Here is a 26,157-nt window from a genome sequence, read left to right on the forward strand (position 1 = left end):
GTATATTTCTGTGATGTATTTTATCTGCATAATAGTGATATTTTATCTGCATCATTAGTCTAAGAGAAGAACGGGTGTGTGACAAACTGCATTTGTTTGTGAAGGTATCATAAAGATGGGCCAAAGAATGTTGCCCCAGGGGGGGAGTTGCACCCCCCCTTGCAGGCTTTATCTCTACGGAAAAATACCAAGTGCCTTGATGTGAGGCTGACCAATGAGAAATGTGACCCGCCTATTCCAGAATATCTAATAAAACCAACCAGCATGGGAAAAAACGGTGTGAGACGCGGGGGTGAGACGCAGGAGGGTCAGCCAGGCTCCTTACAACGGCCTGGCTGACACAGTCCCCGCGTTTTCTCCCATGCATGCCACACAAATGTCTGATGTTTCTGTGTCGTTTCATATTCGAGGTTGAATTGTGTTCTCGATGTGTTACGGAATAGCATCGGGTGTATGTCTAATTCCAGGACAGTCTCAAGTGGCAAGCTTCTTCTGGTGGGCCATCCATATCTATATTTAATCTATATCAAAGTTTGAGTTGAAATCAGAGACACGGGAGTTCTTCTAGTCAGTCGGCAGCCTATTTGCGCCGGTGGCCTCAAGAGTGACAGGCAGCCCCGACCGAATAAACTTGGCTCTGCTGCGGCTGTTTGAGGATCTGTCAGCGGCCGGTCATTCCCGCGCATCACTTCTTTCTGCTTTGTTTCATAACGAGCCGTATAGAACCGTCATGTCGTGTCTTTATTCACAATTAGCCTCAGAAAGGTTTGAGCAGCAGAAACAGCCTTATTGTGAAAAGGTTTGAATGTTATCGTACACTTACTCTGTGCAACTGACAAAAGACTCAACGATGGGTTCAGTTTATGTTATAGAAGTCAAATATGCATTGAATTTAAATATTTTACAATAACCCATAAAATGACATTAAACAAATAGACTACAGGTATATGGTTTGATGTATGGTTTTGAGGATAGGCCAAGCTGACAGATGAGGTCTCACAGATTTATTATAATAGGCTCATTATTAATGGGAAACAGAATGTAACTGAAATGCAGCAAAATATTCAATCATTCCCAATATAGGCAAAAAAAATCCTGGTAGAGCACCCCAGAACCACTACATGTCTGTTGACAATGTTACGGCATAAAAGAAATACTCTGATGCAAAGACCCATATGTCTTTTTTTTAAATGTCTTTCATGATACAACATGTGTGTTTTATGGGTTCTATCATGTGTTTGTGTTTGTTTTTTGCAGGTGAATATGTGATTATGACAGTGCACTTCCACCTCCAGAGAAAGATGGGATTTTTCCTCATTCAAACCTACATCCCCTGCATCATGACTGTCATACTGGCACAAGTCTCATTTTGGATTAACAAAGAGTCGGTGCCAGCCAGGACTGTCTTTGGTAAGTGAACCTCTGCTCTGCCCTTCAGGTGTTCAGCTTCAGGATGAAAATATGAACGACTTGAAAATGGCTCTGTAAAGTTATCTAGTGTGCAGACGAATAAGGTAAAAGAAGCTCAGAGACTCGTTAAATTAGAATAAAACAGTGTTGTGTTTGTGTTAATCCTAAACTACCTTGGAGAAGAGAGTCTGGATGATTGGTTTGGGAAGCTGAAGAGGCTGCGATATTTTTAGTTTTAGGTTGCGTTTTATTTGACAGAGATTTCATGTGAATGTAGTGGACTGTATAAGTTTTAGGTAAACAGAACATGTATAAATCGTCTGGTCTGGTATAAATCGTCTCGTTCATCTCCATTTATATAATTCACGTGGGTTTTGTTTGGATTATTTGAAGAAGATAAAGATACGATGAAAAAACCTTTATTTGTCCCTCAATGGGGAAATTCCAGTGTTGTCTCAATGAAGAAGATACATAAAAAAAAAGTGGGTGTTTTACCATATTTCAGAAGAGATGCATTTTTAAGAAAAAAACAAACAAAATTACAAACTTTTCAAATCTTTAAGGGGATTGGATTTTCAGATGGTATTTTCTTTTCATCATTGCAATTTTTGTGATAATTTATACAGTTTACAAAGGAGTTTATGCCAAGTTATTTTTTATTTGCTTCTAAAACTTTAATGGAGTGGGTTTCTTGACTCTCCACCCACCAGTTGACCCTGTGTTTCTGTCTTGTTGAGCAAACGTGAAGCATTAACACATGTTTTCCCCATTTCAATACTTGTTTTGAATCACAAAGAGTTCCTCCAAACACTAGCTATTTCTACATGCAAATAATTTCATGTAATCTTGCTTTCTCTATCATTATGAAATGGAATTAATCGCAAATTAATGTCCTTTTTGGAGACTTGCTGAGGAGTATGTTCAGTTGGATAGTGGTTGAGTTCTTGCAGGTTATGCTCGATCACATTACGCTACGCTACGCTACAGCCACTAGAGATTTAGCCTCGGGAGCAGAGAGGAAGAGGAAGGGACAGAGAGAGAGAGAGAGAGAGAGAGAGATTGAGGAGATTTTTACATGTCAAGTTGAGCATCGAATTTGGGTCGTTCAGTATGTGGTTTTCAGGGGATGAACATGGAAACGATACATACAATTCTAGTAAAATTACAATTATTTTCGATTCCCGCAGACTAACCTTCTGCAACGAAACAATTAAAACAAGATCGAGCACTTGAAAAATACGGACATAAGAAGTGTTTTAAAACAGATTTTAAATAATGAATTGCCCCATAGTTCTTTTGCCTTAATCGACTTGGTCTTTCTTCAAATAATATGTGAAATACATGAAGGTGAACCGAACAGGGCTTTAAAGCATTTCTTTTTAGTTTATTAGTAATATTGTAATGCATAACCAAAGATGTGTTCCAACTTTGCCCTTCCAAAATATTCACTGCATAAAAGATGTGTTATTGAACAGAGAAAACTATTGCTAATGCTATTCGTTGCTGTTGAACCTCTCGGCATCTCAAGTGCTCGATAAAAAAAAGCCTTCCATTTCTAAGATTCCCTTAGAATTGCGCCGTATCAAAGCAAAAATGTAGTTTCCCAGCATTCCACAGCCCGGGTTCTTTCTGTGGGATGTAACTGGAGAAATGTAGCTTAAGCAGAGGCTGCGTCGGTACATTAAGGCTGCCGGTCGTTCTTGTATGCTGCATTGTCAACAGCGACTCTAAAAGCTCACTGTCCCTGGAGCACGGCTCTCTCTCCGACTTAATTGAGTGTGGCCTAATTTGTACCTTGCGTTTTTTTGCTGTAAAAGGACATAAACGCCGCAAGCCCTTCTTCTTTTCAACATCAACATCTTCCTCCCTCCTTTCCCTCTTCCTCCTCTTGTGTGGGTCTTCCTTGGCCTTCTTTTATCCTGACCATGAAGCCCCTCCTCCTTATGCACCACATGTAAAACTCAAGCTTGGTTAAGAAACTGTACAGCCAGTTCTGGCTGAAATTTTAAATGCAACTGTAGCACATTGCTTAATTTTTGACATGGTTAGCTAGTCAACTAAGCCATAATCTAGTATTTTTCTTTTCTAATGATGAGTGGGTAGAACTAAGTTACATTTAGCAATAATCGGTACAGTTCTTTGAGATATGGTTTTCAAAACTTGAGTTTTGAATAAATTGTACTTCTCAGAGTAGACTTATGACACTGTGACTATACTATAATTTTACTTCCACTTGAGTAATATTTAGTTTCAAGTAAAGATTTTTGTAACGACACCTTGGATAAGTCAGAAAAACGTTACATAACTCAAGCATTTATGTTTCTTACACCTACAGAAATTACATCAAAAAGTATTCATGAAGTTACAAAAATGTAACTCACACAGTCTCACACTAAAATATTACAGGCTGAACATAGATGAACATTAGGTTCATTAGGAGTCCCCATGAACCAGTTGGGAAAGGAAAGCACCATCAGAGGAGCTTGTACCGGTTGCAGTCGCCTGCATTGTCTGACACCTAAACAACATAATAAACATGTTAAAAACAATACACAATTGACATTATGGTGGCATTCTGGGCAAATTTTCTTTTGTAGATTTTAAAACTACCATGCAAATGATCAGTCTAAACAGGCAGTTGTTGAGTGTTGACTTATTTTAGCGGGCTGATTGCTGTTTTTCCGAGGCGATGAGGTGGTTCAGATCTATCTTGTCGACTAGAGTCACTAAATCTATGAAAATCATACACTAAACGTTTTATAGACACTGCGCGGCATGTTCCATTCTCTATAAGCTTCTCGCTGCTAATGAAATTAGCATAATTACAGCCTACATTTGCTAAAACCAGTGTTCAATGGTCCCGTTTTCCCTGCTTGCTTTAGCTTGATGAAAGTGAATGAGATATCTAGTTTGTTAATGGGGCATTAAGAGCGATGTTCATTGTCAGCGGCTTTATTTGACTTAATAAGGTTGAGGAGCACATGCGCACTCGTTTTTGCTGAGTGATGCTGAGGTTCCACTGTTGAGAATCATTTTCAGATTTAATCTTGAGATAAAAAATAAAATGTGAAGAGAATTTCACCAGCCCAACAGAGAGCTCTGCTCAGTAACGCCACGATGTACTGTTAAATAAATGAACGTTCGAACAATATTTTTAGTCTCCATATGGACTGTATATTCATTTAAATATTTTTTTTGTAATTAATTTAGAGCCGTCAATTATTCCCATCTTCAACTCATTCATGATAAAAGCTACTTGTGTTTCATTCTAATATTTATGTTACAGCTCATGCATTTTAATGTTCATTATCGTGCTTAAAGATGATTGTGTCAGTGTCTAATAGTTCACATTTTAGTGTTTTATCGTGGTATTTTCAGTGACGATAATTCACATTTCAAAATGTGTTATTGTGACACCACCGCAGCTGCTGGAGGTCCCATGGTTGTGGTGCAGCTGTCGAGTCTTTGCAGAGGCAGTTCTAGACCTCTTTACCCCCTGGACTGTGCTTTATCACAAACTTGCCCCTGTTAAAAGCTACATTTAAGACTTAAGACCTATATATGGTGTTAAACAAATTATACATTAATACTTGGCTTGCATTTCCTTTCTTTTTTGCAGTGCAGCACTATAGTCATTTGGTTGGTTGACTGACAATTAGAGATAAATATTGTCTCTTTGTTAGTTTATCTTCTTGAATGCCCAGGTTTGCTCCTTGAATACAATGTAGTAAATGCGTGGCAGGGCTGTGGTTGACTAAATACATTTTTAGCTGACTAAAAGGGTGTGTGGCATTTTAGAACACTCTTAAAACTCATGTATTTGATTGCATTTAACACAAAGTGTACAACAAGACGAGAAAATTTGTAAATTGCATATTTGTATATAAAAGGCAGAATAAATTCACACTTCATCCCCAAATCTCCATCTGATTCAAGCCCTTAAGCCTTACTTTCATTGTATTGTATAGATGTACCATCACATGCAACCAAATGTCCCTTTGTTACAATAAAGATAAGTTAGTCGGCTAATATAAAATTTGGCCGACTATGGCGCTATTGATGATTAATTGACTAAATAACTAAAAGACTACACAGCCCTAATATGTGTTTTTAAAACTGGATGATAATTCTGTGTGCAAGCTCTTTGCCAGTCCAGTTGTCCATTCTTTATTCTTACAGATCATCTCTTTGACAGTGGAGTATTGGCCCGCATCCTTGGTATTTTCTTAGTCTCTAGTTGCAATCTTTGACATTTCATATTTTATGTCATCTTATTCTCGACCCAGAGTCACCCACAATATTTTGGCCTTATTCGTGAAACTAACAGGTATCCAAGTACAGTAGTCTTACCCTGCTGGTTCTCACTCATTGATTTAACTGCTTTACTCTGGCACAAACCATCTTTACCATTTGTCATGCGTATTAGATTCATTTAGAGTTAGAGTTCAAATTCATTTAGAGTTTAGTAGTTCCATTGATGTTGGAACTGTTAGATTTGCAGTGGAGAATCCGGAGTCTTCTTCCTCATGTTAGCATATTGTATTCTGAAGATAGAGGATGATGAGGGTTTGTCGTGATATTGGTGCCTCGTTTCACCAGAGCCCTCATAAATCGTCTGCAGTGGTTCATAATCTTACCTTCATTGCGCAGTCATGAATCTGTGTAAGTTCGTTTCGTATCCAAACAGTCAGAGAGCTGCCACGCCAAACCTGATGACGCTCTCGACCATGGCCCTGTAACACATCACCATGACCGCTTTGGCCACAACGAACAGTTTTAACCGTCTTTAAAAAATGCAATCCATGTACTTTTATATGAGTTACAGCTTTGTTCTTAAAAAGGATCGTGGTCGGTCATCTGCCTCAGGTCAATTACCATCTCCTGGGTCCTGCTTACATTTAGGATCAGGGAGTTTGTGTCACACCAATCAATGAAAGCATTTATCTCCTTATAATAAATAGATGGATCACTGTCTTTGTGCAGCAGACTGAAGATTACAGTGTCATCTGCATTTTTCAACACACGATTGGGTTGGTGTTTATTCTTACAATCATTTGTGTAGAGTGTAAATAGAACTGGAGACAACACGCTTCCCTGTGGAACTCCCGTGTGGTTAACCTTGACGTGAGAAGAAACATCACAAGTTAACGATTATTCACAATTACTGACACCATGACCAAAACAATAGTATAAATATTTAATCTTTCTCTAGTGACCAACTTTGTGAAAAAAAATGTTGAATGATGAATTGAAGTTAAAGTGACATAAAGAGCCAGATATACACACTTTTTACATTCAGCTTTACTTTGAAGTAAAGTGCAGTATACATTTAACTGCAATTTGATTACACATTTTTTATGATTATATTGTGTACTGAATAATCATGATAATCAATTAAATTTTTAACCATAAACCGTGATTGATGTGATGTTTTAAAATCTACATTTGAACATGTTCTGTCTTAAATCATTTTGTAGTCTGCGTAACGGTGATATTTAAATAGTTGTGATATGAATAAAGTGCGCTACATTCTGTAATTTTTTCACTTCCAATACTGTCCCTTATTACTCCTCTGTTGTACATGGTCAGAGCATAAATCCACGTGTAATCTTTGCCCTGCAGTAACCCTGACGAGAAGCTTCCTGTTTATCAAAACTCCATGAACCTTTATGTTGAATTCAACTATTTCACTTGACCAATCCTTTCCCTTAAATCCCTTATTTGCTTCTTCAGCTTGTTTTGAAAGATAAGAAAATATTAGCTTGTCCAGTTGGTCCCTGTGTTTTGTTCACGCCGGTGCCAGCGCGGGGCACGGGTTAGGCCGCTTAGTCTCAGATTAGCCAAGCCTGGAGTGACTTTTGGGCACAACTGCGAGCTCAAATGCCACATGTTCCTGCCACGGAGATGTGTGTCGTAAAAACAGAGGCGGCTTCTGCGTGTTAAGATTTACATATGGGCTTTTAGAAAATTACAATTCAGTAAACCAGAGATGGAAAATACTCTCGGTTGATAAACGTTGCAGTCGGTGCTTTTGATTGAGGTACATGCAGAGAATACATTGGGGTCAATTAAAATGCTGCGCAAAGAGTAAGTTGCAAGCCATACTCTTTTTTCATTTTTTATTTGTATGGCACGACGAGATGCTGTGAATAATTCAAACATCTTACATTTAGAGATACACCTTTGAAACTTCTCCTGTAGGATACTACTTCATAAAAGAACACAAGATTCTCAGCATGTAATGTTTTCATCTAAAAGGGCATTTCAAGTGTAAAAAAAAAAATCTAAAATTGCATGTTTAAATGTCTTGCTTCATTTTATTTTTTTCATTTTATATTTATTGAAATTTGGGAATGACTTTTTTTTAGTACTTGTGGAAAATAGATGCATTTTAAAATAGCTTGATATGGTTTGGTGTAGGTGGTACTTTAAGGGCTGGTCTGTGTGTCCCATATGTCAGGAAAAAAGCATTTTGAGAAAATTTCCTTTGAAGTTACAATGTCCCATATAAATCTATGGAAATATATATAAATTAAATAATAAAACCTCTTTAGGTGGAGATCAGACAATGTTTCTGGGTGAAGCTTATACAGTATGTTGAGAGGGCTTGTTGCGTCTCTCCTTTTACAACTATTTAAATCTTCGGTGTATAAAAATGTATTGGAAAACGGTTAAAGAGTAACATTTGAATTCATAAAACCCATTACATGATTCAGTCTCTCAATGTGCAGGTGTAATTTACTTCTTTTGACCCCTCGTCTGTGCAGGGATCACCACAGTGCTGACCATGACCACCTTGAGCATCAGCGCCCGCCACTCTCTGCCCAAAGTCTCCTACGCCACGGCCATGGACTGGTTCATCGCCGTCTGTTTCGCCTTCGTCTTCTCGGCGCTGATCGAGTTCGCGGCGGTGAACTACTTCTCCACGTTGCAGGCCAATAGGGAGCTGAGGAAGGCGGCGGCTCTGAAGGCAGCGGCCCAGGAGGCGGCCTCGACTGCTGGACCGTCCCCTTCGCCGGAGGAGGTGTCTGTGAGTCAAGTGCGCTCATCGTTCGTTTTTAGAGGACAGTGGAATTGATCTGTGTGTGTGTGTGTGTGTGTGTGTGTGTTAAATGGCACCGACTAAATGCTTTTCTGACTTATGATCATGAACAAAATTTGGAATTGATCTGTATGAGCCAGCTACAGTATATTGCTCCGCCTTAATTGTTGAAGAACTTTAGAAGTGCTTTGGTTGTTTCTTTTTATTTAGTTTACGGCACTTTTAGTCGTTATTGTATGTGTTTTGTGGTTGTAGTAGAGTAGTTATCCTCCTGTACTGACATTGCATACTGTTCTGTTATGAGATCCTTTAGCAAGTTACTGTGTTGGAGTGACTGGGGCACGATTACCGAATGGCAGTCAAATGTGTCATTCTGACCCAGGGCAGATGTGGCGATTTACTGGAGCGTGACTATGAAAGGACGAATGATTGACGGCCTTGTTTAAATGTGTTTTAAGAATGCAACATTATTATTTAAGTGAGACATATTATGCTGAGCTTTTTAACATTGTTTCTTCATCAAAACTAAATTGCTTTAAGCTTAGAGTCCAAGTCAGAAAATCTTCACCCTGCGAGCGTCAAAAACACCCCATTCTGAATTTTCATGTTTGGCTCTTTTGTACAGTTTTAAGTCTATAAATCATCACCAGACTCGTTCTGAGCATTTCTGCCGTCAAATCACGATCATTACAACTTCTTGGCAACATTGGCGTGTGGGATAAGCCCGGGACATTGGAGGTCATTTTGTCCAGAGATGTCCAACTAAAGGTAATCAATCGCATTAAAGTCCAACTTTAGGAAATCAACGACACCTATGGATTCTTATTTTATATTTCAATATTGATCTAAAGCCGCTCAATAAAAGAAAGTTTGCAGACTCCTGGGTTGAAAAATGCCATTCTGATTTCTGTCCCTTTATGGTGCGTCATCGTCTTGACAACAAAGTGCCCGCGCTAATGGACTAACTGTGTAGACCGACAGTTTCATGATAGCGAGCAAAGCATTTTCTTTTTTTCATTTGTTCCAAAATGGCTACACAATAGTTAACGGAGCATTGTCGTCTTGACTGAAGTAACATAATATATTACTCAAACATGTCTGCATAACTTTGAGTGGGTAAACGGAAAGAGAAAACAATTATAACATGAATAAAATGTCATATGGGTGTCAGAGATGTGTATACGATAATATTGCTAATACAAAGTACTTTGGGGGTCATTTTTCAATACTGATACCAATATCTGATACTGGTCTAAAGTTATTTTTCGAGGCATTTCAATAAATATATGAATTTAAAAACTGTTTCAAAGACGCTCTAAAGGACAAACAGATGGATCAGTCCAATCTGCTGCTGCAAAACAATGAAGAAATAGACCTCTAATGAATACCTTGATTTATTTTTTGCTCCAGAATATATGTCGCACCAGCCAAGAAATGCATAATAGAAAAAAAAAAAAAAAAAAAAGATATATAAGTCTCACTGGAGTACAAGTCGCAGACATTTTATCTTGAAATGCAATTTAAAATAACAAGTGCATCAGTTTTACCCGAAATCACTAAATCCACTGAATTCTTCTTCCTCTGTGTCACTTCTAAACAACTCCACAAACTCCAGAGGAAGAGGAAGTGCAGATTCTTCTTCTGCGGCACTTAGAGCCTAGAGCGCCCTCTTGTGGTTGCCAGTGTGAAAATAACGAATACCATCACATATTTGTCGCTCCGGAGTATAAGTCGCACCCCGGCCAAACTCTGAAAAAAGTTCATTAGTATCAATATTTGCATAGCAGTCAGTGTCAGTATCAAAATCAACATTTTTCGATATTGATACTCCCATCCCTAATCTATATTTATCTTTGTATCAAGTCAAATCATGGTTGCAGTCGGTCAAAAATAACTTGTTTTTAAGTAGTGCCTTGTTTACAACATTCAATCACATCTTTTTGTTTGACTCGGCGTCTGAAGGAGCCGATTTGACTCTGCATTCTGACAGTTTATTCTGATGAGTGATAACAGCAGTTGTTGTTTTCCCCGATGCAATTATTCATGTCCTCGGCAGACCGTCCGTGACACATCCCGGTTTGACATGTTTGACACAGAGAGGTTTTACTGGGTGTGGACACTGGACACTAATGGACAGATACTGAGCCGGAGCTGTGGCTGATACGCACGTCTTTGTCACACATCTCCACATCCAGGTCGGACTGGTTTAGTCTAACGAGGTAAAGAACGGTCTACAGTCGATGAGCTTCTGTGTACGGAACCGAGTCGACATTATTTGTTCAGCAGAAGACGCGATGTTTTTAAAAAAATATATAAATAAATCCAGAACACGTAACAGCATTATTCTATTTTTTGATATAACTGTTGGGCTGAGCTGCAACAAAGAATCAATTCATTGCGATTAGTCGACTCGGATTTCAGATTTTTAACAATAATACGCCTTAGTTGTCATTTTGATTGCAAAAAGAATACGTGAATGCTCAAACGTGCTTGGGGTTGGGTATGAGAAAGTTTATGGAGAAGCATGTTTCCAGTCGGCTGGCAGAGCACCTGTTTGAGTGACAAAATAATACGACTCAAGGGTGCGGAGAGGGAATCGCGTCTGCGTTTCCGAGCAGATTTTAAATTCCTTCAGGTCCTGTTGTTTTAGAAGTATCCGACAAAGCAAGTACTACTGACATGACTGTGAACATCAGACTGTTTCGTCAGTGTCATCAGTACACGCCGTTGATGTGAACTAGCTTTGGGGCCATTCGACGTTACAATTAGAGGAGCACGTCATTTTACCCTTGTGAGATTTCCCCTGCTGCAGTAAAAGAGCTTTGAGTTAGCGTATACGTGCAAGTGTATGTGTTGCAACTCGTCTCTATCCGTTTCACGTTGCATACATATTGCCAATTCTCGTGCTGCGTTTTTGATCCACAATATATAGCGCATATCCTTTATTATAGATCTCTTTCACTTGCGCAAACACTGCCTTTCAAAGTCTACACGACGCGCACAGTACGCAGTTCTCTTTGAAAGTACAGGCGTGCAATTGCAAACCGGTACTCAAGGCCTCACAGTAAATGTGTTTGTATTTCTTTTTATTGCTATGCTATATAAAATACGGCTTCCAATTAACATGTGCTGTGATGCTGTGGCTTCAGGGTTTGGTGGAGACGCTTTTGTTTTGGCGGGAGAGGGTGTGATTTCAGAGGTCATTTCCTGTTTCCTGGTGAATTTTGATCTACGTACAACAGGTCACTGCCCGCTCACTGCAGCGCTAGAGTGGTCACTCCCCTCTCTCTTCGACGTTGAGGCTTCATAAACATTTTTCCCCCTCAGGGCTCTTAACATACGTTTTACGGTTTTGGGGTCAATTGCAGTAACGAGTTTGACATCGTGGCGCGTTTCTTTGTGTAGCTTGACGCCAAAAGAACAGGACGGTGTTGTAAACTGTAGCCCCCATCTGTTTTATCTGAGCCCGCGCCAAACCTCAGTCAGCCCTGCTCGCTCCCTGCTCGCTCCCTGCTCGCTCCCTGCCCGCTCCCTGCCCGCTCCCTGCTCGCTCCCTGCTCTCTGCTCGCTCCCTGCTCTCTGCTCGCTCCCTGCTCGCTCCCTGCTCGCTCTCTGCTCGCTCTCTGCTCGCTCCCTGCCCGCTCCCTGCTCGCTGCCTGCTCGCTCCCTGCTCTCTGCTCGCTCCCTGCTCGCTCCCTGCCCGCTCCCTGCCCGCTCCCTGCCCGCTCCCTGCCCGCTCCCTGCTCGCTCCCTGCTCTCTGCTCGCTCCCTGCTCGCTCCCTGCTCGCTCTCTGCTCGCTCTCTGCTCGCTCCCTGCCCGCTCCCTGCTCGCTGCCTGCTCGCTCCCTGCTCTCTGCTCGCTCCCTGCTCGCTCCCTGCCCGCTCCCTGCCCGCTCCCTGCCCGCTCCCTGCCCGCTCCCTGCCCGCTCCCTGCTCGCTCCCTGCTCTCTGCTCGCTCCCTGCTCGCTCCCTGCTCGCTCTCTGCTCGCTCCCTGCTCGCTCTCTGCTCGCTCTCTGCTCGCTCCCTGCCCGCTCCCTGCTCGCTGCCTGCTCGCTCCCTGCTCTCTGCTCGCTCCCTGCTCGCTCCCTGCCCGCTCCCTGCCCGCTCCCTGCCCGCTCCCTGTTCGCTCCCTGCTCGCTCTCTGCTCACCCATGTGCCGGTCAGCTCAACGTCAGCGGTCACATGTCCACACCAGTCCTACAGAAAGTCAAGCCTATGGACTGACGCATGTTCACTAACCGATGATGTTATAGTGCCCTATTTACATAGTTTGTGTACATTACATCCCCTCAGAAGTATATAGGTTTATCTGGGTGTAGTAAGTTCAGACCGCTCAGAGGGATGCACTAGGGATGGTGCTTTTTGAGCTAAAACAAGCATCCGATATTTGTCTTGCTGTTGAGGCTGATAACCGATATTTACTGATACCGATACTACGATTTATAAATAACCACATTTCAACAAATCGGAACAACGTGTTTGTATATATATATATATATATATATATATATATTTGAGATAGCGTCACTCTTTTCACTGTCCCGGTTTCTTTGACCCGGACATTTCCCTGCTCACACCAGCCCCTCAGTCCCCCCCCTCCTTCCCCTCTGCCCTCGTAGCCTCCATCTCTGCCCCGGGACAGTGAGATGACCAGATATTGACTGAGAAGGACAGCCAGTGGCTCAGTCGGCCTCGCTCAGCCCTGCACATTATGTAACAGCTATAGATTAAAGGACTATGATGAGCAGGCAGTGCCACAACAGCTCAGAGTGGATGCAGTGTTCGGGTTTTTACTGTAAAAGAGCGTTTGTTTATTATAGTTGATTTATCATGTATATAGTTTATGACTATTGCCTAGGAAACACGCTTCCCTGATTTCTTAGCATCATATAGAGGACATTATAATGCGGTTGAAAACGTGGATGTATAATGTGTGTTTTGAATGCGTATAATGGTCGATGTGGTTGTTGCCACGGGCCCAAAGTAGTTGCACATAATTTTCTATGATGAACATGATCACTCTTAGGGTCAAAATTAGACCACAGAGGGCGGGCTGTCTAATTGCAGTCCGTCTAATTTTCCATGAAGAAGACGTGTACTGTTTGCATTCGAGCTGTTGTTTCTATGTTGCTTTGTAATGTAATTTAAATCTGCAATATTAGTCCTGAATCAAATCTTAATATCTAAATCTTAAAACGATATATTCCAAGAGAAGCAGCTACATTGTTTCCTGTAAGGCCAGCTGAGTGAAGCCACAGGGACGGGGGTCTGTGTAGTTTGTGTATTTTGTGTAGTTTGTGTGGTTTGTGTTACACTGCAGAGAGTAGGAGGCATGCATCAAATCACTGCTTTCACCAAATATGTAGGAGGCTCAGGCTTTATTACAGAAAACATCAAAAAACACAACAATGGAGCAGCAGCGGGAGCCGTCATCTGCTCGTCACGATTCACAACCGCACGACAACGCGCAGTGGATTTGATCAAAGCTTCAGCAGGTGTGGAAACCCAACAACCATTTGGACATGACAATTGCAATGTTTACTTGTCATTCAATAAATGAACTATATTTCTGAGACTCAATAGTTATCTATGTACTTTTAATTAGAAAGAGCAAAATGCATTTTATCGGGAAATTAATTGAATCATTATCCTTATGTTCATTTAAAAAAAAACATGTTAAAATATCAGGAATTATCACTCTCATCCCAAGTGCAATAAGACTTTTTCTCTCATTTAGTGTCATTGTTTTAAGCGCTTGTTTCATAGACAACTTATTTCAAGTTTTGTAAAAATCAATGAAATTCCAGATCAATACAACCTAACTAAAGCAGTTTGAACGTATGCTGTATAAAGTGTACATTTTGCAGAGTAGAATGCATGTGGACTGTTGGATCAAAAAATGTACTTAATTATCTAGGATTTATTATACATACTAAGTACAAAAGGTTTCATTGTGGCATTGATTAGTTGCAGCTCATGTTTTATTCACACCAGTTCATTTAGAAAAGGTTTTACTTGGATTACTGCAGATTTAGTCAGGTGTCAGTGGCATAAATCTTCATAATATTATTCTGTATTGATATAAATGAACCCTTCAGTATGTTTTAGATTATGATAGTCTGATCATATTATTTAAAGATGTGATAAAACATGTCTGTATTGTGCAAAACCTTTATTATGATTTTTGCCCCCCAGCTTTTGTCTTAATTATTGTTATAGCAAAACTTGATATTGTAATTTTGCAAGACAACAATCACAATATTATCCATATTCCGATACCGTCTGGCTCCAGTTGCCACATTTCGCGCTTCAACATGTGTTATTGTGACAGGTTTACGGGCAGTCATTGTCATGGTTTGTAAAAAAGTCCATTGTAAATACAGTAAAAGTAGTGTCAGTGCGTACAGTATATTACCGAGGCCGAGTGGGTGGAGTGTTGCAGTGAGTGAGGATTAACACAAAGTAAAAGTGTGTAGGAGGCACAGAGAAAGCAGAGAAACGCAGAGCTTTATTTTAGGCTCCTCCACAGGTGTCTGGCATCAGAAACTCTGCCAATTTCCAGTGTTTGTCCTGAAGACCTGGTAATTACACTCACCAGGGTTTTTATTTTCAGCACAGAATGATGCGCGTTCTGGAGAAGTAAATCGCCTTTTTTTTTGCGTAAGACCATTTGAGCCCCGCCCCCCCTCTGTATTATCAAGAGACGTTCATGTAAATACTCACAGCAGGCCAACTTTTGAATCAGGTTTAAAGAAATTTCAGATTTGTTCATTTATTTGTTTCTAAGGCGATGGATAAACTGAAAAAAAGAAACATATTTAGCCGTTGCAAGTATTTATCCATCTTACCATCCACTTTATTTATGGAGTACATTTTATAAACAAGACTGGAAAACAACAAATCGTATAAAAAGTATTACTTAGTTTAGAAATGCACTAAAAATAATAAATACAACCTATAACCATGAATAACAACAACATACATAGAACATTGAAATTAGATTGAAATGCAATACAAATATAATACAAGCAAATACGTAAATTTGACACAATTTCACTGCAAGATTAATCACAACTGAATTAAAATTTCCATTTCTTTTGTTACCAAATAGATAAACTGAATGTGCCATATATTTGTGGAAATGCTTGTGAAATTATTTTAGCAGTTCATCGGTCTAATTGTATAATCATCCTGGACATGTTTCAAATGTCTTTTGAAAAGTTTTCATCAAACGTTCATCCCTAAATTCACTCAGACACTTAAACCATTTTTTTTCTTAATGTCACAATAATAAACCAAGAATATTTCACTGAATATTATACATACTTAGTACCACTGATCGGCCAAAGACTACATGGTATACCATTTCCAAAGACATAAAGATTGATTCAATTGACAGGGATATGCTTGAAATATTCCAATATTATACATTTTCTCTCATTTCCCCCCCTTTCGCTTGATTCAAGACTCCCACACGTAAACATTTACATGTGGACACTTTAATATAGCAGAAAAAGCCTCTACGCCCACACACGGCCCACAGAGAACAGCCTGCTGCGGCGGCCATGTTGGTGCAGTCCTTTAACCTCATCTCCAACACTCCTACACGGTTAAACACATTAAACACAATAAAGCGCATATGAGTTTAGTCTCAGCACACAACCCCGACTGTCCGTGCACGAGCCGACCAGCAGTCACTTTAGAGCCTTACCCTCGCGCCGAATAATACAAATTTGACTCCTCACATGTAAGAATGTCAAGAGCATTTGTACAGTGTGATTATCCAGGACAAAATGATAGAATTGTGATCATTTAAGAGGCAAGATTAAGTCCAAGCCAGACATAAAGTAAACTTGAATGTAAAACAGTCACATTATCTTTACTTTATCATTCAGAACGTTTGATTTCACAAATGTCGCGACTGGGTCAGTAATCGAGTTCTTCTCACATTAATTGTAACTCTACTCAATGACTACAACTGAACCTTTTTCTACTCAATGTTGTGACTTTTCTACTTGCATGCCTATAGTCAGTATAAATGTTTAGATGTCTAATACATGGATTATGCTTTATATTTTATAGGCTTCTAGCAGTAGCTCGTCTAAGGCTCTTGACTCACTTTCTTGTTAAGCGTAGCTCTCTCCCTGGTTTATCTTCAGATACTAACCATTGTTGTAGCTCTTTGAAGGTAAAATACACAATAAAGTCCAATTAGGGCAATGAGGAATTGAGTGGCCTGAAAAAAAAATCATATTATTTGTCTGAAAAAAGTACGACAGTAGTAGTTTTTTTAGATCAGTGTTGTTGTTGTTGTTGTGTTACTTTTAATGGCGGTTGGCAGCCAACTGAAAAGGTGCATTTACCGCCACCTACTGTAGTTTTACGTCTTCTGTGGTTGTATATCTACTGTAGTTGTACATCTACTGTAGTTGTACATCTACTGTAGTTGTACGTCTTCTGTAGTTGTACGTCTTCTGTAGTTGTACGTCTTCTGTAGTTGTATGTCTACTATAGTTGTACATCTACTGTAGTTGTACATCTACTGTAGTTGTACATCTACTGTAGTTGTACGTCTTCTGTAGTTGTACGTCTTCTGTAGTTGTACGTCTTCTGTAGTTGTATGTCTACTATAGTTGTACATCTACTATAGTTGTACATCTACTGTAGTTGTACATCTACTGTAGTTGTATGTCTTCTGTAGTTGTACGTCTTCTGTAGTTGTACGTCTTCTGTAGTTGTATGTCTACTATAGTTGTACATCTACTGTAGTTGTACATCTACTGTAGTTGTATGTCTTCTGTAGTTGTACGTCTACTGTAGTTGTACATCTACTGTAGTTGTATGTCTTCTGTAGTTGTACATCTACTGTAGTTGTACGTCTTCTGTAGTTGTACATCCACTGTAGTTGTACGTCTTCTGTAGTTGTACGTCTTCTGTAGTTGTACGTCTACTGTAGTTGTACATGTACTGTAGTTTTACATCTACTATAGTTGTACATCTACTGTAGTTGTACATCTTCTGTATTTGCACATCTACTCTAGTTGTACATCTACTGTAGTTGTACGTCTTCTGTAGTTGTACGTCTTCTGTAGTTGTACATCTACTGTAGTTTTACGTCTTCTGTAGTTGTACGTCTTCTGTAGTTGTACGTCTTCTGTAGTTGTACGTCTTCTGTAGTTGTACATCTACTGTAGTTTTACGTCTTCTGTAGATGTACATCTTCTATAGTTGTATGAAAAAACAAACAAAAACCTATTAGATCAGTGTTTGTTTTACTACAGAAGACGTACAACTACAGTAGACAGACCTCTGTAGTACAACTTCTTCACAATAGTATTGCGGGTGTGGAACAGTAAAAAGGCCCCCCTCGTCCCGGTTTACAGTGACATGGGCAAGTTTCTGTATTTCATTTGCCTGTTGAATCCAGCAGCAGTGGATTAAGGAGTAAATCAAAGTAGGTGTGCAACATCATGTGACCAGGTATGAATGACAAACACATTCTACAGTGGGACATATATAGTAGAAATGCAGGCAGTAGCAGTAGTAATAATTGTAGTTGTTGAAGTAGAAGTAGACAAGACAACAAAGGAAAAAAAAGGAAATGCAGATGTAAAAAACATGTTATTCACACTTTAAATTAAATAATGGTTTTGTAGGCGTCGGTTCGTACTACAGACGCTACTATTTGCCCTTGTCAAATAAGGATTCCAAACCAATATGTGGCCCCAGATGCTTCATAGATCTAAAGAAAACATTCACAGACAAAGAAGTACTATATTTAATGCTTTTTTTTATGAAGGAAAGATCCCTATTTGCTTTGGTCCATCAAAGATCTTGTTAGGGTCAGTTAGTAAATGTGAAATACCACAGAACAACTCATTACTTGTTCTTTTCTTCTGTATCTATCTTATCTTATCTTATTACACAAAGCCATAAACTAAATCTTATAATACAAAGCCATTGGCATTAATTTTGTGAAATCTGAAGTGAGTGCTTTCTGACCCGTCATATTTAGAAGAACAGAGTTTTTCCTTCTTTCTAAAACAAAGAGCAAACAACAAACAAGTTTGACAAATAAAATATGATTGCAAATGAACAGAACTGGCATACCCTCATAAACAATGTTTTACATGTCCAAAACACATGTTTTTAAGTGTTTAATCAATCCTGCTTTTAAATCATTCAGACCTCCGCACTTCAAGTGTCAACAGTAGCCAGAGTCAATACAACTCACGTAGACGTCCACATTAAATCCTTTGTTCACGAATGTAGAGTGTAATTAGTGAGTGATTGATGTGAGTGGACGATGGCACAGATTGACAGCCTTGATTCTGTCACTCAGAAGAACACCACCCCGTGACACTTCACGCACCAGTGCCTCCTGTCTGTCTCCATGTACACTGGTATAAGGTACAATACACTGGTATAAGGTACAATACACTGGTATAAGGTACAATACACTGGTATAAGGTACAATACACTGGTATAAGGTACAATACACTGGTATAAGGTACAATGCACTGGTATAAGGTACAATGCACTGGTATAAGGTACAATGCACTGGTATAAGGTACAATACACTGGTATAAGGTACAATACACTGGTATAAGGTACAATACACTGGTATAAGGTACAATACACTGGTATAAGGTACAATGCACTGGTATAAGGTACAATGCACTGGTATAAGGTACAATGCACTGGTATAAGGTACAATCCAGTGTGTTTGAATTCAATTCAATTTATCTTTTACCCAAAATCACAGCAGCAGTTTCCTCGAGAGGCTACAGTGAAAAACAGATGAAACAATGTTCATAGGGACTTGGCAATGTCCCAGCGTCACGTGTCCTTAAACAAATGTCCCAGCATCCTGTATCCTTAGACAAATGTCCCAACATCCCGTGTCCTTAGACAGAACTCGACCAAGAAAAACTACAAAACCTTTTGGGAAAAAGTAAAAATCTGAAGGAGTTCCACAGTGAAGGAGAGACGGACAGGCATCATATATGTTCATAAACTTACACTGTCCCCCCCACGTAAACAAATCATGAGTCCACCCCAGGGCAGCCGTGGCAGCAGAAAGAGCTTTCCACTGACCGGGTCCATTTACAGTAAGAGTTAGATAACGGGAATACAAAATCACAAAAACGGATGAATTGCAAAAATATGAGCCATTTTCCGTAATTTGGTAGAATGACTAGAACAGACTTGAAACTCAAAAACTCAAAACTTGGACTCGACTCCAAAGACTGGAGACTCGGAGGACTCAGAAATCAGATAATGACAGAACACAGCCAGTGACAACGACGACAACAACAACAACAACAACAACACCAGCAGCAGCAACAAGAGTGTGGCGCTGTGGGGGACTTGTCAATCTTTTAAAGCACAATACAAATGTAGGGTAACATACTAGTACAAGTACTGTAAGGTTATGAATGTCCACCCACTTGTGAAGGGTGCGGGGCATTCAGGTTTGATATTGATTAAAGAATTGTTCAAGAATTCAAACATGACACACTGCCTAAGTGTGGGTAAGTTTGAATCGTATTTTTAAGAGAAGAATGGGGCACCAGCCGGATAATTTAACAACTCTAAAATCAGATATCTAGATTAATTAATTAATTAGAAATTAATTTGCTCGTTGATCTAAAGGTTTGAGAACGTAACCGTGACATTGACCCCTTTTCTGGAAATGAAGGAACACTTAACCAAATGTGGGTTATGAAGATTTAATGACCAAATAATTGAACAGATAAATATGAATGAGGAATATGCAAATGAGTCGAGAACAGATGGAAAACACTAGACATGATGGTTCTAGATCTATCTAGGTGTGTGTTAGAGTTAATTCTAAGATGAAATTCAGCCTGTGAAGTGCATTCATACGAACGGAACCAGAAGCTGTGATCCTGAGGAGACGGGCCTGCTTGGGGTCCAAGGGCCTGCTTGGGGTCCAAGGGCCTGCGTGGAGTCCAAGGGCCTGCTTGGGGTCCAAGGGCCTGCGTGGAGTCCAAGGGCCTGCTTAGGGTCCAAGGGCCTGCGTGGAGTCCAAGGGCCTGCTCTGGAGCTCGGCTCTGACGTTGTCTGGCCAAAGAAGGACTGGATCGGTTCTGCGATCTGCGTTCTCTTTGGCTCTGAGGCGTTCTCCTTGGCTCTGAGGCGTTCTCCTTGGCTCTGAGGCGTTCTCCTTGGCTCCGAGGCGTTCCCGAATGAAAAGGCCGTCGTGCTGCTCCACCGATGTGGCTGATCTAAAAGGCTGTGGACTTGAAAAAGTTGCAAAAGGTCCTTGCTTGATTTTGCGTGATGCAGCTACAATCACGTTTTTAAAAACGGGCACAGGTTTCTTAGTTCCGGGAGGGAACATTAGCTTCTCTTGGAAAAGTCTTTGTCCCGTAGCGTAGCATCGCTCACGCTAACTAGGCCCGAGGCCTGCTCCCAATGCCTCATGGACCTTGCTGGTGGGACCCTGGATGGAGGGTTGAGCTTCGAAAGAAACTCGGATGGAACTCGCTCTGGAGCTCGGATGGAACTGGTCTGTAACTCCCTGCTTATTCCTTTTGTTTTACCCCGCGGGGGTTTTGGCGCCGTGGCTTCAGCCAATCAGCATGCACGCTGGGGTCAGAGCTGATAAGGAGACGAGATCTGGCTTTAGGCCACAATAGTTACACAAAAGGTAAAATTGTCCACAAAACAAGTTATGAAATAGTTAAAATACATGTTAAACACGATATCACAATATGTGCATGTAAAGTCATCTGGTGGACACATTTTTGCAATCTGATGATTGTCTATTAAAACCACTAAAACCGCATAGTCTTTCAGCGTTTTAGCGTTTGTCTTGGAGAGATCGTTACTCTCTGTAATCCAAAAGGAGTCATTTGATGAAACGTTATTTTCAAAGTTCAGAGCGTCTCTGTTGTCACTATTACATCCTCTTCCTTCTGAGGGGTGTAAAACTCCACACGGGCAGTAGATAACACCTAGCCCGCATTCCTGTCACCATGGCAACAGGGGTAGGACATCTGCATATCCTACCCAAACAAATCAAGTGTCATTACTGAGCTACAGGGTTTATCATTGTACTTATTGAGCGCTTGAGCGAGTAAATATATGTTTAGCATCATATCATGGCCATAAAGTTCAAACTGAAAGTGCTGTTTGACTCTCTCTCCACCAGGATTCGTGTTGCGTCCTTCCAAGACACACGTTTGGACCAGTCTCTCCACTTTCACAGAAGCGTGTAATCCTGAAGCTGAAGCAAATCCAGACCAAATCTCTCCTCAAATCTGACTACAAGATTCTTGCATCTCAAAAGATATCCACTGTGAAATTATTCAAACCAAAAGAACTATATCGCCCAAGTGGTTTTTAAAATGCTGTTGACATAGTTCATGACTTTGAAACAGAACTTCCTCAAACACGTGCTGCAATTTTAATATTGTGTGTCAAAGATGAGAAGGGAATGGGTTTTTATCTGATTTGCACGATTATTCTCGCTGTTTGACCGATGACATGAGGAAATCTTCAATAAAGTATAGCCGGGAACGGAGGAGATCGAAATATGAACAGTAACCATAGCAACCTGGTCCGGCCTTTGCTGAGTTTTTCACTGTCGACCGAGTAAAGTTTAGTTTTTGAAGGTTTTGCCTGTCTTACTGCACATTTGACATTGTCGGTGGACTTGGGAAGATTATTTTTGAAAAAGTCTGTTTGGTGCAGTCAATTTCATGGAGCGGTCTTTGAGGGTTCGGTTCAAAATGTTGAGTCTTTCTGCCAAGACGTTGCTAAATCTCCACAGTGTTCTTCATGTGATGCCTGTGTTCTGCCATTATCTGTGTCATTTTGTGTCTCCTTTAATCACTGGCAAACAATATTCTCATTTTAATAGTTGATTTAAAAGTGGATATAAAAGATAGTCAATTTGCACAGACTCCCGCAGGATTTTGGCAAAAAATTGCTTCACGCGCTCTTATCTTTTGACTTAATACCGCTTTTTATATTTAATTTAATGCTATTTTGCGTTGCTGGTTTATAAAAAAAAAATTACAATAATTTATTTTATTTATATTGTAGAAATCAATCATCTAAGTGCGGCGGATCCGTAAACCAAGTAATAAAATAACCGCGTCATAACTAGCAGAAAACGATAGGCCTAAGAAAAGAGAAAACATAACTTTCTGTTTTTGCAATGGAACTATTGTTTTGTGTGTATTATGATGGTGGTTGCTTTTGGACATTATGGCAACATACTATACATTAAAAATCCTTTGACACACATAAAGCCGCTGTATCTTTCAACTTATTTGGACAGTTCATTTCTACTCAAAGAAAAGCTCCACAAGTGTTAAAATGTTCAAGCCGTCCAAATAAACCTTCACTGTTTTAATTCACTCACAGTTCCGGATGCTTTAATTCCATTTCCATATGGTCAGTTTGTATTCACATTCATATTTACTGTTATGCGCTCATTACGAAGGCACAAAATATCCCGATTTCATGACCAGCGCCGCAGCCGTTTCATTCTTTGTGTAACATACTCTAATATTCCCTTTACTGTCCTGTCCGATCACGCCACCTTATATTGTGGCTTGTGTTTCCCTCAAGGTGGACCCGAGCGGCGTGCTGAAGAAGAGGGTGAACTCCGCCCCCGTGTTCGACCGTCCCGCCAAAACCTTCCCCAACCCCCCGGTGAACGCCCAGGCCTTCCTGCAGCAGGGCTCCGCCGTCCCGGACAACAACGTCCTCACCGGGACCAGCATCATCGACAAGTACTCGCGAATCCTCTTCCCTCTGTCCTTCGGAGCGTTCAACCTGGTCTACTGGATTGTGTACTTGACCAAGGACACCATGGAGATGTCCAGGTAAAATGTGCGTTGTGCGGAGTGCTAAAGCTGATGGATTAGGGGGGAAGGATATCTATTTTTTTGTGACAAGAATTGTGAGAAGAGGGGCTTTTTATTTTGTAATTGAAGGTTTATGTTCAAAGTTGAGGGGCAATAACGTTTGAAAAGACTGGCACATGAACTGCTACACTAATATAAGAGTCCTAGGCATTTCAGAGTATGTTTGTTGAAGTCTAATTTACAGATTTACACCATTTTCTTTTGTTATTTTCATGAGAAATTGTGTTTTTTGATGGACACTTCCCGTACTGTAGTCGTGCGGGAACGAGACTACGGTTCATGTACTTTCTATATACAGATTGTTCTTAGTTTATATGTTTACAACCCCTAGAGCTTATACATAATTCAGCGGCGCCTGTAACTTCAGCCCTAATCACACAGCACACGTCTTCTCCAATTGGGCCAGTTCTTTTGAGAGCCCGAGTCCGTACGAGCGCGGTGGTGTAACGTGAGACCAGTCAGCATCCAGCTCCGGCACCATTTGTATTTGTCATGCAGTGTATTCCTATGGGCTCCGGCGCTGCGTCGTGCCAACGGGTTGTAGAGTCAGCCCGTAGGTGTCAGCAAATATAAAGATGTCGAAAACACACGAGAGAAAATGAAAAACAGAAAAGAATAAAAAAGCAGGTTTTTTTTAATGATCTGAGTCTTGAAAAAACAAAATAGGAGTCTTTGTTGTCTGGAGTTGGTGAAAGGAAGTATAGTATGCAATATCGACTTTTCAACCAAGTTAGAATTGTTTTCCCTTCTCATTTACCCTCTTGAAGTTGTAACGAGTGATCCATGCATGTTTGAATCATCTTTATTCTTCTACATTGACGACGACGCTTATTAGGGTTTATTTCAGAATGAAATGTTGAAAGTTCTACACAGACGTAAAACGGTTACATAAGACAGAAACAAACATCATGTGAGCAGCACCACTGTTTCAGAGTGCTGATGAACATTTAGAGGTCAGTCTGTACTTTTGGATCAGATTGAAGAGTGTAGAACCTTTTACAGAGAAGCTGAACTGTCCAAAAGAGGTTTTAAACGTTGTAACGACACAGTTCCCACTGACAGAGGCTCTGGTTCTAATATGTCTTTCCCATTATAACCCCTTAAATGGCGTCTTGTATTCTATATGTTTGCATGTTCTGCTTGGATAAAGTTAAAGTTGTCTCTCTGCTTTGGCCAATTTATGTTTACATGCATAATCCATCCACACAGCGGATTTACATGTTTATGGACGTGGGCTTGTGTTTTCCACGTATTTTCTCGGCGCCACTGCATTTGAATAGCTTTTTTGCCGATCAATTTGCACTTTCCCATTCAAACCTGAGACATAAAGCACTTTGAAATCACCGTCCAGACGCCACAATGCTTTTCCCTGCATGTTGTGGCGTGTTCCGGGACAAATGTGTGCAATGCATCGTCTGATTACGGCCTTGGAAGGACGTGTCATTTTGCAGTTCTTGTAATTATTGAGCCGCTTTGTGAAAGCTCGAGGCGTGTTTTTCTCCACTTCCACCACTATGGATCTTCTTTTAATAGCTGCCATTCAAATGCACATCTTTAGCTTGACAGAGCAGCATTTGTGGATTTATGAGACGGAACAGCACGCGCATAGGTCAGTGTAGCTCATTTTACAGAAAGTAGTGCCTCAGTGGTTATTTGCCCACCAAGCGGAAGGTCAGAGGATGTCGTTGTGTCTTTTGTCAAGACAGAGGCTGAAGCTGAAATAAAGGATTAAACCATGACCAATCAACAACAAAACATACAATTTTATTACTAACTGACTTCTTAAATAGGTGTGAAAATAGCATCATCATCATTAAAAGTAATAATAAAACACGGCATTTACGGGAAGGAATATTTGAACAAAAAGACAATATCTATCATGAGTGTAAAAATATAAATGATCAAATTTCAAAAGCTTTCAAAATCCAATGGTCCAATCCAAAAGTCAATTAATCTTGATCTTTCTTATTGTCACCTTTTTCCCTTGAATGAATCTAAAAATGTTTTATTAATACAAAAAAAAACTGTTGCAGCAAGTTGGATGACAGGGACAGAAGAATATAAATAATAAAAAAAATATGAAGAATAAAGACTGGACTGAAATAACTGGACTGGATATTTACAAAATAGAAAGTGAACCTTAAATGGACAAATCCACCAGACACTGGGACAAATGGAACAGGCACAAAAGGAAACATGTGCCAGACTGCCTCCTTGTTCTGTTTTTTTATGTTTAGAAGAAAAAAGAAAAGGAATATGACTTCCGGATGGCAGTCAAAATGTCTCATTTTGAAAAAGCGTACAGATGACGACCGTTGGAACATTTTGTAACATACATAATTACCGTATTTTCCGCATTGTAAGTTGCATCTTTTTTCATCATTTTGGCCGGGGTGCGACTTATACTCCGGAGCGACGTAAACATGTGACAGTATTCATTAATTTCACACTGGCAACCACAAGAGGGCACTCTAGGCTCTAAGCGACGCAGAAGAAGAATCTGCACTTCCTCTTCCTCTGGAGTTTGTGGAGTTGTTTAGAAGTGACACAGAGGAAGAAGAATTCAGTGGATTTAGTGATTTGGGGTAAAACTGATGCTTTGGTAAACTTGTTAGCGTGTTCTTTATGCTATAGTTATCTGAATAACTGTTCATATGTTACGCTAACATACCAGACACTTACCACAGTTCTGTCTGTGCCTCATGTAGCTGAAGGTGTTAGCGTTAGCATACGTCATGTAGCTGAAGGTGTTAGCATTAGCATACGTCATGTAGCTGAAGGTGTTAGCGTTAGCATAC

General features: G+C 40.2%; 1 protein-coding gene across 1 annotated transcript in view; it reads left to right on the top strand.

Annotated features, from left to right (window-relative positions):
- The window catches only part of gabra6b (gamma-aminobutyric acid type A receptor subunit alpha6b), a 45,367-nt gene that overhangs the window by 7,158 nt on the left and 12,052 nt on the right, over positions 1-26,157 (top strand). The window contains exons 7-9 of the mRNA XM_072445690.1: positions 1,258-1,410; positions 8,178-8,440; positions 23,061-23,317. Of these exons, the coding sequence (XP_072301791.1) occupies positions 1,258-1,410; positions 8,178-8,440; positions 23,061-23,317 (673 nt within the window). The remainder of the gene's footprint in view (positions 1-1,257; positions 1,411-8,177; positions 8,441-23,060; positions 23,318-26,157) is intronic.

The sequence above is a fragment of the Eucyclogobius newberryi genome, unplaced genomic scaffold (assembly GCF_026437365.1).
Source record: "Eucyclogobius newberryi isolate DKJ021-1_F unplaced genomic scaffold, fEucNew1.0.hap1 SCAF_15, whole genome shotgun sequence".
Taxonomy (NCBI): Eukaryota; Metazoa; Chordata; class Actinopteri; order Gobiiformes; family Gobiidae; genus Eucyclogobius; species Eucyclogobius newberryi.